The 16745-nt window shown below is 50.6% G+C and overlaps 1 protein-coding gene across 1 annotated transcript in view; it reads left to right on the plus strand.

Annotated features, from left to right (window-relative positions):
- The window catches only part of LOC309452413 (olfactory receptor 14A16-like), a gene marked incomplete at both ends in the record, with an annotated part of 95832 nt that extends 87542 nt beyond the window's left edge, over positions 1 to 8290 (plus strand). Inside the window, one exon of the mRNA XM_082077041.1 lies at positions 8066 to 8290. Within this exon, the coding sequence (XP_081933167.1) occupies positions 8066 to 8290 (225 nt within the window). The remainder of the gene's footprint in view (positions 1 to 8065) is intronic.
- Between the last annotated feature and the right edge of the window lie 8455 nt (positions 8291 to 16745).

The raw sequence follows: 16745 nt of genomic DNA on the forward strand, positions 1-16745 counted from the left end.
CCACTGGCTCACACAGTGTGTGCACTTTTCAAAATGGCCAATGGGTGAGCAGGGAAACTAAGGGCTGTGCCCCAGAGCATGTCCACTGGGACCCCATTTCTGGGTGTCAGGAAGAGAAGGTGACAGGGTTTACCCAGGGCAGGTTGTGTCTGTCCATCCTCTTTGCTTTCTGTGAGGAAAGGACAGGGTTGTGGACGTGGGCAGAGCAGTGGTGGTCTGTTACCTGGAAGTCAGCAAGGAATCCAGCATCATCCCCCACAATATTCTTGTGTACAAGGTGGGATATTATGGTCTGTGTCAGTGTGCAAGTAGATGAGTAAAAAACAATCTGGATGGTTGGGCTTGGAAAGGTGCTGTAGAAAGGGAGAAACTTTCCAGTCATGAGGACAGTCCAGCACTGGAAGCTGTTTCCCAGGAGTGCGCACTCACTCTGTCCCAGAAACTGACCAAGATGTGTTTGGATCAAGCCCTGAGTAATCTGGTCTGACCCTGCTGTGAGCAGGAGGTTGGTCAAGACACCTCATGAGGTCCCTTTGAGCCTGAATGACGTTGTCCTTCCTTCTCCTTTATGTTTTCAGTTTAGACAAAGCTCTCAGGTTCTCCCTGAGCACATGAATCATTCACATGAGGTGCAGGGCTGCTTTTACAAGTAATCCTAAACAGTTCTGACCACATCTTTTCCATCCCTTTTCATTTGCCCCAACCGAGGGACTTTTTTGCCGTCCTAATACCCTTGCAGAAGGAACACACCACCTTGTTCATCCTTTCAGAGCAGGTTGTTCAAGAGGTGTCAGCATCCATGTACAGAGTCTGCACATCAGCCAGGCTGAAAAGCCACCGTTACAGAAATGGAGATGAGACACTTGACCAGCTCCTTGACCCCAGATATCAGCGTGACATGTCTGCTGAGATTCCAGTGAACACCTAAAATTGAAGAGCAGGACGTGTGAGTCCTCATTGGGAATCCTGGCTCAAATTCTGACCCTTATGGTGCTTCAGGTTGTGAAGAGAATCAAAAGCAATGTTTTGATGGGGTTAGTTTATTTTACATGTGTCACACAGGGCAGATGAAGAGAGCTCGCAGCTCCAATCTTTGCTGCACTCTAAGGTTTGATGGGGTCATCCATAGGGATATATCTAAGTGGTTCTGATAAAGTGTGGTCTGGCAAAAGTCACCCTTTGTGTCCCCAGGTGCATGGACACTGCTCATGTGCCTCTGCAGAGAATGACAGAGGCTGAATCCCTTTCTCAGGAGAAACTCCTTGCTGGAAAGATACAGCTATGGGGCTGGCTCAGCCAGGTTTTATTGCATTTCACTTGCTATCAGATTTTTATATATTGGATGCTTTTCTGTGGTAACACCTGCACAGATGATCACAAAAAGATGGCCATTTCATAAGAGATGGTTACAAAGGGCCTGTCATGAGCAAGAAATCTCACCATGAGCTCTGGAGGGAGCGAGGAGGATTATAACAAGCACCAGGGAGCACCAAGAACCATGCTCGAGGCCTCTATTGAAGAGCGAGAGCCCCTGAGCAGCAGTGACTGGCCATGTGTGGTGTGGGTGAGGGTCAGGGGATGTGGGGTAGAAAAGGGTGATGGCTGATGACTTCAGCAAATCCTCACAACCATGTCTGAGCCACAAGTGGAATGTGGCTGATGTTTGTGGGTGGAGGGGGAATAGGAGGAGGATTTTTGGGGGTAGGGTTCCTTCAGACTAATCATATATGGCAGTGCCATTTGCATGCTGTGGGCATGGCTGTGCCTGGGAGATGGGGAATGGCTGCTGCTGGGGTGGCTGTGCTCAGTCATGGCCCATGAGCTGACCCTGCTCTGCTCCTCTCTTACACTGCCCACACTTGGATGGTCCTCAGGAATCATCCATGAACCTGGAGGAAGCACCAACCTCCTGGAGCGCTGGCCCATTACAGAACAACAAGAGTGAAAGGTTTGTGAGACACATGGGAGTGCAGGAAGACAGTAGTCTATGCGTAGCAGAAACTGCGTTAAAGGCAAGAAGAGGACCTGGAGAGCATGGGCTGGTCACGCTAATGTGGAATAAGCTGATTTTTTTTTTTTATTTTAGGGCAGCAGCAGAAGGAACGTGTGCATTTCAATGCTGGGGCATGGATCCAAATTGAGGATTTGAGCAAATTTGGGACTGGGACAGCTCAGGTGATTTGTGACCATTGCCAGGTGTTTGAAAGAAGGTGAATGAGTTTTGAGGACCTCACAGGCATTGCCAAATCCTCAGAAACCAGAGCCTTGTGGTTAAAGCAACAGCACTTGGCACCAAACGCACCCCCAAAACACAAATACCCTCCCAGTGACCACAGGCAGAGCCTGAGAAATGTAAGAGAGAAGGGGTCTCCTTTGCCTGGTCCTGGGGTTAGGGCTCAGTCATCCTGATGATAGACATGAAGGGCTGACATGGCATCAGAGCCACCTTCACATCCCCTTCACCACCTGTAACCAGTGTCTCCAAGTCTTTCCTTCACCAGACTCCAGGGACAGGGACATGCACTGGTTGTTTCCTTCACAGCTGTGTCAGTGATGATCCTTCATGGGGTCCCAAACACCCTCAGAAACTTGGGGTTTGCTTCTGCCTTTCACTTCATTAGAGGTTTGTTCATTCTTTCAGCATCTGCAATTCAGGATAATGGCACCAGAGGGCTCATGAACATCGAAAATGCTCTTACAAGCCAAGGCTCTGTGCATCATTTTCCTAAAGACTGCAAGTTTGGTGTGGATGACTAGAGAGACTTCAGGAATAGCCAAACAGAGACCATTTCTAAAATAAATAGCAATAGAGCCAAATTTCTTCTATTTCCTTCCCTGCTCGCCCTTCCCTCTCTTTCCAGAACAGGTGGAATGAGCAGCCTCCAGTTCACATTGATGTGGAGTGTCTCCTAGTAGAGACTGAATTTGTCAGAAAAATGCGTAACTAAATCACCATATGAGTGAGGAGACAGGCCAGGACACCTCAAGAGGAGTTACACTCCTCTGGACCAAGAGGTGGGCGTTCCTGGCAATCTCAGGTGCCACAGCACAGTGATACTTGTGTTCAGGAGCTGGTCAAGTGACCCATCTCCTGTTCTGTAACGGTGTTTGAGTTTGCTCAGGTCACCCCTGACTTGAGCCCCATCCACTGCTGGGTGTTCTCCAGACTCCTGCCTTCAGGAACCAAGTCCCAGGAGACCTTGCTGGTGAAGATGGAGGCAACGAAGCCATGAAGAACCTCAGTCCCGTCTGATTCTACTCTTATGAAGTTCAGCAGCAGGCCCACGTTCACCCTGTCTATTCTCTTACTGCAAGTGAAGCTCTGTCAGCTCATCTTGCTGCCCTTCCCGTGCAGGTATCAAGTCCAGAGCAGCTTTGGCATCATCTCCACATCCATGGACAAGGTTTCTAAATTCCTCCTTTGCAGCTTCCCCTGCTCCGACCTCCTGTGTGCTGCCTTTTTGCCCTGCAGCTCCATCAGGTCAGACAAGCAGCCTCATGAGATAAATGCTTCTGTTCATGGGTACTTGGAGAGATCATTCTTGTGCTTGGAGCAGCCTGTCCTTTAAGGATTATCAGATTTCCTGAGCTCCTTCACCCTTCAGATCCACTTCCATGTCACCACTTTGCCCACTATCCCCCAGTAAGTCAAAGTCTTCTCCTCTGGATTCCACCAGCCTGTGCTCTGCTGCTGGCCTTCCTCCCTCCCCTCTGGTGCCTGGGACCCCTCTGTGTCCTGCTCACAACAGCCAAGGTGGACACTGATGTTCACATCCCTCACCAGCTCTTCCTTGTTTTCCAGTTCCAGATCCAGATGAGCATCACCCTTGTTGGCCCATCAGGCAGATGTGTTAAGCAGTTGGCCCAAGATCCTTTGGACTGTTGGCAGCTGCAGCTTTGCCTGGCCAGTGAATGTCAGGGCAATTACAGTTCCCCATAGGAACGTACTCATTCACTGGTGATTTGCTCGAGTTGCTGACAGAAGATCCATTTCTTCTCCATGATCAAGTGATTTGTAGCACACAACATGTTGTCACCCTGTACTGTGTTTACATGGCAAAGTCTTGGAACTGGGGGTGATTGTGGGTGTGCTACAGTTGTCACCGCTCTGAGAGACAACAGGAGTTTGACCAATGTCAGGCAGAGCCGATTTCAGCTGCTCCAAGATGGACCCACTCCTTGCCAAATCTGAGCCACACAGTGATGCCGGCAGCACCTCTGGGATATTGTATTTGAGAAAGGGTAAAAAACGCTGCACAACAGCAGGTGGGAGAGAGGAGGGAGGAGATGTGAGAGAAAAGCTCTGCAGACACCAAGGTCATATCCCACAGGACTCGAGCTGGTCCCTCAGCAGGCCAGTGCTTGCTCTTCTGAAATCCTGCTCTTGGCCTTGTGATCATCTCCCAGGAGCCTCAGCTCCACTTTCCCATCCCTGACTGTTCCATCCTGACCAAGTCTTTCTGGTTTGTAAGTGTGAAGTCCCACAGGGCACCTCACCTCACTGGCTCCTCAGTCACCCGTGTCAGGAAGATGTTGTCAATGAGCTGCAAAACCCTCCTTGTCCCCAGCCAGGAACCTGGGAGGTGTGGGACCATAGTCCTGCCTTTGGCCTTGCACAGCCCCACATCACACTGTCCCAGGAAGGGCGCTGGGCAGCATGGGAGGGACAGGATCTGACTCCCCAGGGTTGGGGGTCAGGGCTTAGTCCTCTGGTTAATGAAACACATCCAGGTTTACTCAGCATCAGAGAGTCCTTTACATTGTTTTTCCTGACCTGTCATCACTGCCTCCAGTTTTCTGCTCTAACCAAACTCTGGGATCAGTTCTTCAGTTGTGTCCCTCAGTGGGACCCGTTTATATTACAGAAAACTTTGGAGTTTGCATCTGACTTTGACTTCTTGAGAAGTTTCTTCAGCTTCCCCGCAGGGTCTGAGGTCCATGGACTCAGCCCCAAACCCCCCAGAGGAGTCATTAAAGCGCCTTGGGCTGCTCCTGTGCTGCTGAGCTGGGCTGGGCTCCTGGGACACAGGGAGCTCATGGCAGCGGCAGCGCTGCAGAGAGACAGCTCTGCCCAGGAGCAGCTCCTCTGCACACGCAGCAGGGCTGAGGGCTCTGCCTGCAGCACCGAGGGCACAGGAGCCAGGCAGAGAGAGGGAAACGCAGTCTGGGCTGGGAGGATGCTGAGAGTTCACTGGAAATGAAATCCACTCAGATATGAAGCCTGTGGCTTCAGGGCATTGAATCTGCAAATCATGGTAGGATCTCAGAAAGCTGTCACATTGCAGAGCCTGCGAGAGATGTAAGTACAGCTCTCAGAGATTCTCTGATCAGCGAGGAGGATGTGCTGCAGAGCAGGGATTGCTTTCTGCACTGTCAGTGACAAGACATGAATGCTGCGTTCTCCCCAGGGTGGCTGTGGGGTGAAAATGTCAATGTGCACCCAGGGGTGCCCAGGGCTGTCCTGCAGAGCAGGGTCCCGGCACCCCAGGGCTGTGCCGGGCAGGGACTCTGTCGCCTGCCAGGGTCAGTGCTCAGCCTGCCCAGGAGAGCCCAACAACACTGAGGGGAGAAGCTGTGGGGGGAAGGAGTGAACCCCGGCAGGGCAGGGTCCTTCTGCTGCTGGGTTCTCTGTGGGTCGGGGCTGCTCACAGCTCCAACTCATTCCAGAATATTGACAAGAGGAGGTTTCAAGGAGAAGAAGACAAAGAGTACTACAAAGATAGGGAACCTCCCCGAGGCTGTGTTTTCAGTCTCCTACTCTGGGGAATGGGTGGTGATTAAGGCAGTTCTTAATTTTAAACAAATACTTGAGACACATGAACTGCAGTAGGTCTTCAAGAGAATCCTGGCATGCCTTGCCTCTCCTTTGCCTATGCAGAACCAGCATCACCTTTGCTGGACACCTTACACTTTATCTGTGATCTCATTTCCAGCCTGCAAACATGAAGATGCCCGCAGGCAGTGCCCTGTGAACAGGCAGGATCTGTAGGGCCAGGGGCACAGAGGGTGGAATGGTCTGTGAGCACTGACAGGGAAGAGACATGGACAGGGAAACACCTCCCAGAGGGAGAATCTCCAGGCAGCAGGGAAATGATCAGAAACGAGAGGAAACCAAACCCGGAATGGTTATGGGAGGGAGAACAGAGAAAAGTCCCTGTGATCCCCTGCAGTGCAGATCCCTCCTGTGAGCAGCCCCCTGGCCTCCTGTCCCACCCAGCAAAGCCTCTGCCCTCAGGGCCGGGGGCTCCAAGGCATGAACCAGCTCCTGTGCAGCCAGAGCTCCAGTTCCTCTGCAGAGCACAGGGCTGAGAGCAGCTGCCCGGCAGTGTTGGTGTCTGGGAGATGGCTGCACAGCTGGGGAAGGGTGACGCTGTCTGAGTGCCCGGCTGCCTCTGCCCTGGCCTCTCTCACACCCACCCTCACCGCATTTTCCTTCTTGCTCCCCTGCTCTGGGTCCCTGCTGTTGGGATCTTGTTCTTGCTGTCAGGCTCTCTGGGGATGGCAGTTTCAGCTGCAGAGTCACAGCCTGATCTTGTGGGTCGTTTCCTGCAGGTATGTCCATGGGCACACATGTCCCAGCTTTGCTCTGACCCGTGGGGTGTGGGCAATGCAGTCTGTGGGGCTGGGGAATGAGCTGTGTGTGTCCGGGGCCAAACGTTGGGTGCTGAGACCTTAGGAAAGGGTGAGACCTGTCATGTTCTGAGGTGGATCCCTCTGCTCTCAGCAGTGCCTGGTGGCTTTTCAGGGTAACATAGGAGTGTGATCAGCCCCCATCTCAGAAAGGTGCCAGCCCAGGGCAGCTGGAGCAGGACAGAGGGACAGAGCAGCTGCCCTCACTCTGCACTGACCCACAGGCATCCTCTGGTCTCACAGGACTCGCTCTGTTCTCCCTGAGTGCAGCAGAAATGCTGAGGATTTCTGACACCCAACAACACTCTGCAGTGAATATGGGGGAGGTGTAGAAAAACCTGGAACTCCTAAACTACCTTCACCTTCTCTGTTCCCTATCACTGGGAAAGCAAGTGCTGACAGCCCTTCTGTGGTAGCAGAACCAGGACAGTCCCCACCATTCCTGTGGCCCCACTTCTGCAGAGCTGGGCTGACTTATCCAGAGCCCATGGGCAGAGGCCCTGCTCTTGGTTGCACATTTTCCAGCCCCAAGCAGGGCTGCAGCCACAGTGCTGAAAAAGGTACTCCTAGAAAAACAAAAGAGTGTCTGTGTGTGACAGGGGAGGGTCTATGGGAGTTGGTTTGATTTTTGTCAGAGAACTCTGCCCTGGATTCTCACTGTCTTTTTTTTCTCATGTCAGCGCCCCATGCTCAAGAAAAGCAAATGTCCAACAGCAGCTCCATCACCCAGTTCCTCCTCCTCCCATTCACAGACACACGGGAGCTGCAGCTCTTGCACTTCTGGCTCTTCCTGGGCATCTACCTGGCTGCCCTCCTGGGCAACGGCCTCATCATCACCACCATAGCCTGGGACCAGCACCTCCACACCCCCATGTACTTCTTCCTGCTCAACCTCGCCCTCCTCGACCTGGGCTCCATCTCCACCACTGTCCCCAAGTCCATGGCAAATTCATTCTGGAACACCAGAGCCATTTCCTGTTCAGGTTGTGCTGTGCAGGTCTTTCTGTTTTTGTTTTTCATTTCAGCAGAGTTTTATCTTCTCACCATCATGTCCTATGACCGCTACATTGCCATCTGCAAACCCCTGCACTACGGGACCCTCCTGGGCAGCAGAGCTTGTGTCCACATGGCAGCAGCTGCCTGGGCCACTGGGTTTCTCAATGCTCTGCTGCATACGGTCAGTACATTTTCACTGCCCCTGTGCAAGGGCAATGCCCTGGGCCAGTTCTTCTGTGAAATCCCCCAGATCCTCAAGCTCTCCTGCTCACACTCCTACCTCAGGGAACTTGGGCTTATTGTGGTCAGTGTCTGTTTAGCTTTTATTTGTTTTGTGTTCATCGTGGTGTCCTATGTGCAGATCTTGAGGGCCGTGCTGAGGATCCCTTCTGAGCAGGGACGGCACAAAGCCTTTTCCACCTGCCTCCCTCACCTGGCCGTGGTCTCCCTGTTTGTCAGCACCGTCATGTTTGCCTACCTGAAACCCCCCTCCATCTCCTCCCCATCCCTGGACCTGGTGGTGTCTGTTCTGTACTCGGTGGTGCCTCCAGCAGTGAACCCCCTCATCTACAGCATGAGGAACCAGGAGCTCAAGGATGCCCTGTGGAAACTGATGACTGGATGGTTTTCTGAATCAATAAACTGCTCATCTGCTTCTGCATAGTTGTTTCAATGTAACTACTGGCCCAGCCTTTCATCTGGATTGTCTGTTGTTGTTAGTAGGATTTTTATTGTGATAATGTTGTTGTCCACTTTCCTAATTGTCTGCTTTTCGTTTATAGCCACTGGTTGTTTAAATGAGGAGCTGTGCTCTCCTTGTCTTTAAACAAAATAAAGGGCTCTTCAGTGACTTGTTTTTCACTATATCCTTCCTGCAAGGACTTTTTAGAGCTTCAGGGATGGTTCCCATAATGGGTTGAAGGGAAAAGAGTCTGTCATGGCAGCCCTGCCAGGGAGCAGCAGCACTTGTTCTTCCAGAGCTGTTCTGGTTCCGCTCCCACACTCTCCTCTCATCCCTTGTGTTGGTGCAAGGCCTGAGTGCTCTGGCAGCTTGGTCACCGTCCTGCTGTGTGTCAGTCCTGTGAGCGCAGGCAGGGACAGGCAATGGGCACTGCTGTGACAGATCTGGCCTCATAACAGCCTTTCCAGATAGAAAGGTGATCTCCTATGGGCAGGGCCTGGAAGTTTGGCTCTTCTTCCAAACCTTCTCACAAACATATGTGCAAGTAAATGGTCACAGATGAAACATCAGTGTGCAGCTGAACAGTGTGTGTGTGCAGGGCTGGCACACAGCAGTGTCCTCTCACAGCCAGGCCTCCTGCCAGAGACCTGCAGGACCAGCAGAGCAGGGGCTGGGCTGTGCCCCTGTGCACTGGACACCCCATGGAAGGAGCCCCAGGTCAGTCACCATGGACTGGCCCCTCACAACCACCATTTCCAGCTCTGGCCTCTCACTCCAGCTCAGAGGTCTTTGTCCCTTCATGGAATTACACTGAATGAGTAGGTGAGAGGTTCATGTTTGCATTGTACAGATGAGAAGTGAGCATGCATATCAGGTACGTGAGATGACATGAACCTGAGTCAGCAAAAACACCATTCTACCTTAAGCTAACCTAGCCTAAAATATGTAAATCTTCTCAGTTTTGGTCAGTCTGCTGCTCTGACAAAGATAAAAGTGACATTTAAAACACCTAATCAGAACCTGCAAAGAATACTGTCCTTGCAGCGCAGACACTCTGGAGCCTGCACAATTAGCTGAGTCTTGTTTTAACATCTGTTTCAAGACTGTTACATAAAGTATCCTTTAGATGAGCTTTGCTCCTTTTACACTCATTATAATACTAAAACACACATCCCCAGGATGGGAGCCCCAGGCTCAGCCCGGGACCCTCTCTCAACAAGCATGTGTAGTGGTAAAATGATTATGTAACCAATATGCCAATGTGTGAACACTTGGCTCTTCAGGACTGCCGGGAGGGTCTGAATGTAGGGATAACATTTGTATATAATAGATGTTCCTTCTCTATCTGTTGTGCTGGTTTCATTCCAGCATCCAGACTTGCACAACTCTGGAATAAACAAGATCTCATCTCTGGGTGTGGGATTGGCTTTGCACTTCAGGTAGCGAATTCACCATGAGCAACCAGGAAGAAGGAAAACAATAAGAAATGAAAGAGGTATGAGAGGACATAGAAAAGGTTTCAACATTTCACATTCCTGTCAAGAATGCTTCACCTCTCAGATCTTTAGCAGGAAATAGATTTGATCAGTTTGAGAAAACAAGCATAGTTTTATCTAGTCAGGTTGTGGCCCGTAAGGGGGGGATGGATGGGTGTGGGATTATGATGGCAGTTGAGTCTCTGAAACTCATAATTGAGTGGAAAGACTTTGGCTGTGAAGGGGACAGTGGGGTCAGTTCTGTGTCTGGAGGTGACAGCCCAGCAGCAGGGACATGGCTGGGAAAGAACCTCTGCCCAAGTGCCCACAGGTCTTACCCAGGAAGAGAGACGGGTTGTCATGTCCATCCCACCTGAGAACATGACGGGACATCGGCAGGGACATGGTCGTGTCTGTCAGAGAAGCTGAAAGGCCAGCAGCACTCATGGGATTTAGAAGACCATGGCAAGGTGACCTCTCTGGTCAGGTAAAAGACCACAAGAAGCCTAAGGGGTTGGGTTCCCTGCATGAAGGGAAGTTTATGAGATGGTCGAGCTTTTCTTGATAGTGGGAAGAAGCAGGAAAGAGAAAAACGAAGTCTACTTGGAAGGTGAGGAATGGAATGAGGAGGAAGAAATGTCACTGGAAGGGCAGTGCTGTGGTGCAAGAGGTGACCCAGAGGGAGCTGGATCAGCCCATGGTTTGTGTTCCAAAGAGCAGCCAGTGAGGGTGCAGACACATGAGGAGGAGCACTCCAGTGAGGAGCGCTTTTCACTCACGGTGTTAGTAGAAAATATATTTGACAAATACGAACAAGGTGAGGAAGAGAGATGGGTGTCTGCAGTCTGTGGGAAAGAGGGGCAGGGGCAGAACTGTGTAGAACACGGTTCAGTCCTGGTCAGGTCCTGGGTGCTAAGGAGGGGGATGTGTGGGTTCGGTATTATGAGGTCAGTTGTGTCTCAGACACTCATAATCCAGTCAGAATCATGTGGCTGTGAAGGGGACAGTGAGGCCAGTTGTGTCACTGGAGGTGACAGCCCAGCAGCAGGGACATGGCTGGGAAAGAACCTCTGCCCAAGTGCCCACAGGTCTTACTCAGAAAGAGAGATGGGTTGTCATGTCCATTTCACCTGAGAACATGACGGGACATGGGCAAGGACATGGTCATGTCTGTCATAGAAGCAGAAAGGCCAGCAGCACTCATGGGATTTAGAAGATCATGGCGAGGTGACTTCTCTCTGGTCAGGTAAAAGACCACAAGAAGCCTAACAGGTTGGGTTCCCTGCATGAAGGGCAGTTTATGAGATGGTCGAGCTTTTCTTGATAGTGGGAAGAAGCAGGAAAGAGACAAAAGAAGTCTACTTGGAAGGTGAGGAATGGATATGAGGAGGAAGATATGTCACTGGAAGGGCAGTGCTGTGGTGCAAGAGGTGACCCAGAGGGAGCTGGATCAGCCCATGGTTTGTGTTCCAAAGAACAGCCAGTGAGGGTGCAGACACAGCAGTGAAGGTGCAGAAATGCTGGGCTGAGAGCAGGTGAGGAAGCGAGATGGGTGTCTGCAGCCTGCAGGGAAAGAGGGGCAGGGGTAGCACCGTGTAGAACAGCCTGTGGTGGAGATGGCAAAGGGCGCTGTAAGGCTGGAAGGGACCCACAGAACCCAGGTCTCTGTCCCCTTGGCCATGGCAGTTGTCTCTGCCACTGAGGCCCAGGAGAAGACATGTTGTCCTCATGGCACTGGGGCCTCGGTGCCTCCTTGCAGCCCCATGGGGAAACTGGAAGTTGTTGTTTCAGTGTTGTCCTTCCCTGGGCCTTGCACACCCACATCCCACGGTCCCAGGAAGAGCCCTGAGCCGTGTGTGAGGGACAGGATCCCCCTTCCCATTGCCTGGAGCTCATGGCTTCTCCTTTCTGCTTCAGAAAGCAAACCAAGGGGTTTCTGAGCATCAGAGCTGAAGAAAAAGACTCAAAGGAGACCTCATGGTGGCTACAGCTTCCTCACAAGGGGAGAAGTAGGGAAGGTACTGATCTATTCTCTCTGGTGACCAATGACAATACCCAAGGGAATGGCAGAAGATGTGCCAGGGGCGGGTCAGGCTGGACATGAGGAAAAGGTTCTTCCCCCAGGGGTGCTGGACACTGAACAGGCTCCCCAGGGAGGTGTCACGGCCCCAACCTGACAGTGTTCAAGGAGAGACGGGACAACGTCCTCAGACACACGGTGTGACCTGTGGGGTGTCCTGTGCAGGGACAGGAGTTGGACTCGAAGATCCTTGTGAATCCTTTCCAATTCAGGACATGATATAATTTTATGATTCTATGAAACACTAGGTCAAAAGTCCATGTTTTCATTGCCCATATGAGATGTAAACATACACATCATGTGCATGTCCACTGTGTGCATGTGGTCAGATGAACCCAAGTGAGCACAAATGCCATCAGCTATTCCTTGGGGTGTCATAAAGGTCAGTGGACAGAGATGGTGTTCAGGGTCTCTTCCAACCTGTGTTATTGTAGGATTCCATGAATCTTTTCCTTGGAAATATAAAATGCCCCAGAGTAAATACAGCAGCTCCTCTGAGGAACGTTTCTCCACTCAAACCCTTGATAGGAAATCTATCAGATACATTTGATGAAAGCAGCTTAGTTTGATCTGCTCACACACTGGACCACAAGGAGGGTGATGTGGGTACGATGCCATGTGGTCACTGTGTCTCAGGAACTCATAGTCCAGTAGGAAGCCAGTGGCTGTGGAAGGCACTGTGAGGTCACTTCTGCCTCTGCAGGGGATTGGCCAACAGCAGGATAGTGGCTGGCAAAGGACTGTGAGGTCACACACACGAGATGAGCAATCGGGCCCAATCAGCATGGCTTGATGAAAGGCAGGTCCTGCTTGACCAGCCTGATCTCCTTCTGTGACAAGGTGACCGGCTGAGCAGATGAGGGAAAGTCTGTCGTGGGGAGTGAATCCACCACACAGGCTGTGGGTGTTGTGTCCTTAGACTGCAGTAAAGCCTTTGACACCGTATCCCACAGCATCTCCTGGAGAAGTGCCAGCTCATTGCCTGGATGGTGTATCTGCGATGGGTAAAGAACTGGCTGGAAGGCATTTTGTCTCCTGGACCCATTTGTTCCCTTCCTGTTCACATAGGCATCCCATGAATGCATCACTGCTCTACCCCAGTGTAGACAGGCACAAGGCCTTCTGCACCTGGACCTCTCACCTCACCTGTGCCACTGGTTTCTACAGCACCCTCGTCCAGGACTGTAGGATGCCCAGAACAGCCTTCACAAGACAGTTTGACAAAGTCTTTTTTCTAGACCATCCCCATAACTCTGATCAATCCCCTCATGTACAGTTCAAGGACCAGAAAGGTTGGGTGCAAGTGGAGCTTGGAGAAAAACGGTCAGGAAAGCTTTGAGGTGCACAGAGAGACATTCAACATGTTGGCAAGCTGCTCTCTCTGAACAGGCCCAGAAGACCAGCACAGCATTTGCTGTGTCCCAGAAACTCGCCTGGAAGGTTGGGATATGGAGAAAAGGTTTGGTCTGGGAAGGGACAGACAGGGGCTGGTGGAACTGGCTGGTGTGACTGTGAGACATCTCCCAAACACCTCAGAAAAGTCCTGGCTCTCAGGGAGGCTGCATGATCCTCTGAGAAAGAAAATAGCAAAAAAGACTTATCATGGAATCATAGAAAAATTGTGGTTGGAAGAGACCCTTAGGATCATTGAGTCCAACTCTAACCTAATTCTGTCAATAAACCATGTCCCTAGAGCCTCATCTGTATGTCTTTTGAACACCATTCAGTGATGGTGACTCCACAACCTAACTGGGCAGTCTGCTCCATTGCTTCAAAACCCTTTCCCTGAAGAATTTTTTCCTAATATCCAATCTAAACCTCTCCGTGTGCAACTTGAGGCCATTTCCTCTTGTCCTATCACTTGCTACTTGGGAGAAGAGGTCAACACCCTCCATGATAAAACCTCTTTTCAGGCAGCTGTAGAGAGTAATAAGGTCTCTCCTCAGCCTCCTGTTCTCAAGGCTGAACAGCCCCAGCTCCCTCAACCGCTCCTCGTAAGACTGGTGCTCCAGACCCTTCTCCAGCCTTGTCACCCTCCTCTGAACTCTCTCCAGCACCTCAATGTCTTCCTTGCCATGACGGGCCTAAAACTGACCCCAGGATTGAAGGTGCAGCCTTACCAGTGCCCAGTACAAAGGGATGATCACTTCTCTAGCCCTGCTAAAGGTCTTATTGGATCAAGGCTTGAACACCTTGGTGTGACCCAGTTGGTGACAGGTTGGACTGCAGACTCCTGAGGCCCCTTCAACCTCAGTTCTCTCATGACCCCATTGTGATGTTGGGCTCTGTTTCAGACTGGAGCAGAGCAGGCGATGATGGGGCAGGATCCACCTGTGCTGTAGGTGACCATCTAAACCAACATCTCAGCCAGTGAACCAGCCAACACCTCAGTGTGACTCGCTCTGGGCAACATGTGAGGAGTCCTGGGCAGGGAAGGTTCAGAGGGCATGGGGTGCTGTGCAAGACACAACATCATTTTGGCTTCATGCCTGCAGGCCCATCAGATGTCAGTTGATGTCAATGGATATTAAAATAATAAGAACTGAAGGCAAAGATCCAAAGCAAAGGAAGGTGTCAACTAACTTTCTTTCTCTCTCTCTTTCTTTTCTTTCTTTCTTTCTTTCTTTCTTTCTTTCTTTCTTTCTTTCTTTCTTTCTTTCTTTCTTTCTTTCTTTCTTTCTTTCTTTCTTTCCTTCTTTCCTTCTTTCCTTCTTTCCTTCTTTCCTTCTTTCCTTCTTTCCTTCTTTCCTTCTTTCTTTCCTTCTTTCCTTCTTTCCTTCTTTCCTTCTTTCTTTTTATGTATTCATTTATGTATGTATTTATGTATTTATTTACTTATTTACTTATTTAATTACTTATTTACGTATTTATTTATTTATTTATTTATTTACTTACTTATTTACTTATTTGCTTACTCATTTATTTACTTATTTATTTACTTACTTATCTATCTATCTATCTATCTATCTATCTATCTATCTATCATCTATCTATCTATTTTAAAGTCTTTGTAGGGGAGTTTCTTTTCTTTGGAAAGGAAAGAGTTCTCCAGACCTGGGCATGGATTTAGGACACAAATGTCTTCAGCTCCAAGGACAGAAACACCTGGTGCCAGTGTAGATGCCCCGGGAACCCCTGCCCAGGCTCCACCTGCACTGCAAGGTGCTCTGGTCTCCCCAGGTCCTGTGTGATAGATGCCAGTCCCAGGCCAGCACCTCAGGTACACTGGGCCCTAAAATGGCACTGGCTGTTTATGGTGAGACAGCTGAGGACTGATGTACTACGGGTAGGAGAAGAAATATTGGTCTTCCCTTGTACTTCTATTACCAACACTCTATGATTTCATCTCCCTCGTCATTCAGGAATTCCCACCTCTCCTGATTAAATGTCCCTGTCACAGGACAACTTTCCAGCACTGTCTGGACGTTTGCCCTTCCCAGTGCTCTCAGGTTTCTCCTCCACTTGCTCTTTGGTCATTCAGTGGCCTCTCAACTGTCTGGTTTCTGCTTTGAGCTTCAGGGAGGTACAGACTTGCCCCATTCTTCAGAGCTCTAATTAACATGGCAGTCAACACGTTCATTGTGTTTATTTCTATCCTCTCCTGTCTCTCTGTCTAAACCAGTTCTTGTGTGGGCGTCCCTTGTGGATGCTGGACCTCATCAGATCCAGCTTACACACACAGCTGAGGAAAGTGTTTTGCTGTTTATTAAACTGCGCAGTGTTTGCACAGGAGAGCAGGTGGAGCTGGTGCACAGGAGCTGCAGCATCTCCTGCAGAGCTCAGTGGAGAAGTCTTGATGTAGGAAATGTGATGCAATCTCTGGTGACCAATGAGGGAATCGGCAGACTGGGGGTGGGGGTGAGGAGCCAGGTTGTCCATACAGTGTCCAGCCCCAAGGGACTGTTCTCCTGCCTGTCCAGATGTCTTCCGGAGACCCTCTGGATCAATGTCCAGTGTAGAATGCTGCTGTCACTTCTTCTATACACTGGAAAATGACAGAAAATACCCTGGAAAGAAAAAACCTCCTTTATGAAATCTTCTTTAAAATCTTCATCAGCAAGTGTTCCATTGAAACCTCTCCAGTTAGTTCTACAAGGCTTGATGATTTGAAGAAAATTAGGGAAAGAAACATCGCTCGTTAGGGCTTTCTGTGTTTTAATGAGCCCCATGGCGTAGTTGGTGCTGAGTCCATGAACCTCAGATACCAAGCACAGACTGAAGAATCTGCTCAAGAAGGCCAAGCCAGAACAAACTCCAAAGTACCTTGCAGCATTAATGGGCCCCACTGAGGGCTGTTACTGACAAAGCCTCCCCAGGGACTCGTTAGAGCAGATAATTGGAGGCTGTGATTGCATCAGGCAAAGGCAAAGTGCAGCAGCTCTGATGCTGAGAAAGCCCTTGGTTTGTTTGATGAAGGACAATGGCCAAGCCTTGAGCCCCTGCCCCTGGTAAGGGAGATCCTGTCCTTCACGTGTGGCTCAGGTTCTTCCTGGGGCTGTGGGGAGTGCGATGCCCAGTGCAGGACAATGGTGTGACACTCCCTGGGAGTGCAAGGAGGCAATGGGGTGCCATGGCCATGACAACCATGTGTGTCCTCTTAGACCTTTTTGTCAGGGACATCAGCCATAGCCAAGAGGACAAAGACCTTGGGTCTTTCAGGGACATCCAGCCTTGCCAGCACCCTTGGCCATCTCCACCACAGTCCATCCTGCACTGTCCCAGGCCTGTGGCTGTTTCCCCACAGGCTGCAGACACCCCATGCGCTTCCCCACCTTGTTCTCACCCAGGTGTGTCCCCACCTGTGCTGCTGTCTCTCCATCCTCACCAGCTGTTCCTGGAAACACAAAGCCATGGCTGATCCAGGGTCCCTTTGAATGACCAG

Source organism: Streptopelia decaocto (genome assembly GCF_964273445.1).
Source record: "Streptopelia decaocto genome assembly, contig: HAP1_SCAFFOLD_107, whole genome shotgun sequence".
Taxonomy (NCBI): domain Eukaryota; kingdom Metazoa; phylum Chordata; class Aves; order Columbiformes; family Columbidae; genus Streptopelia; species Streptopelia decaocto.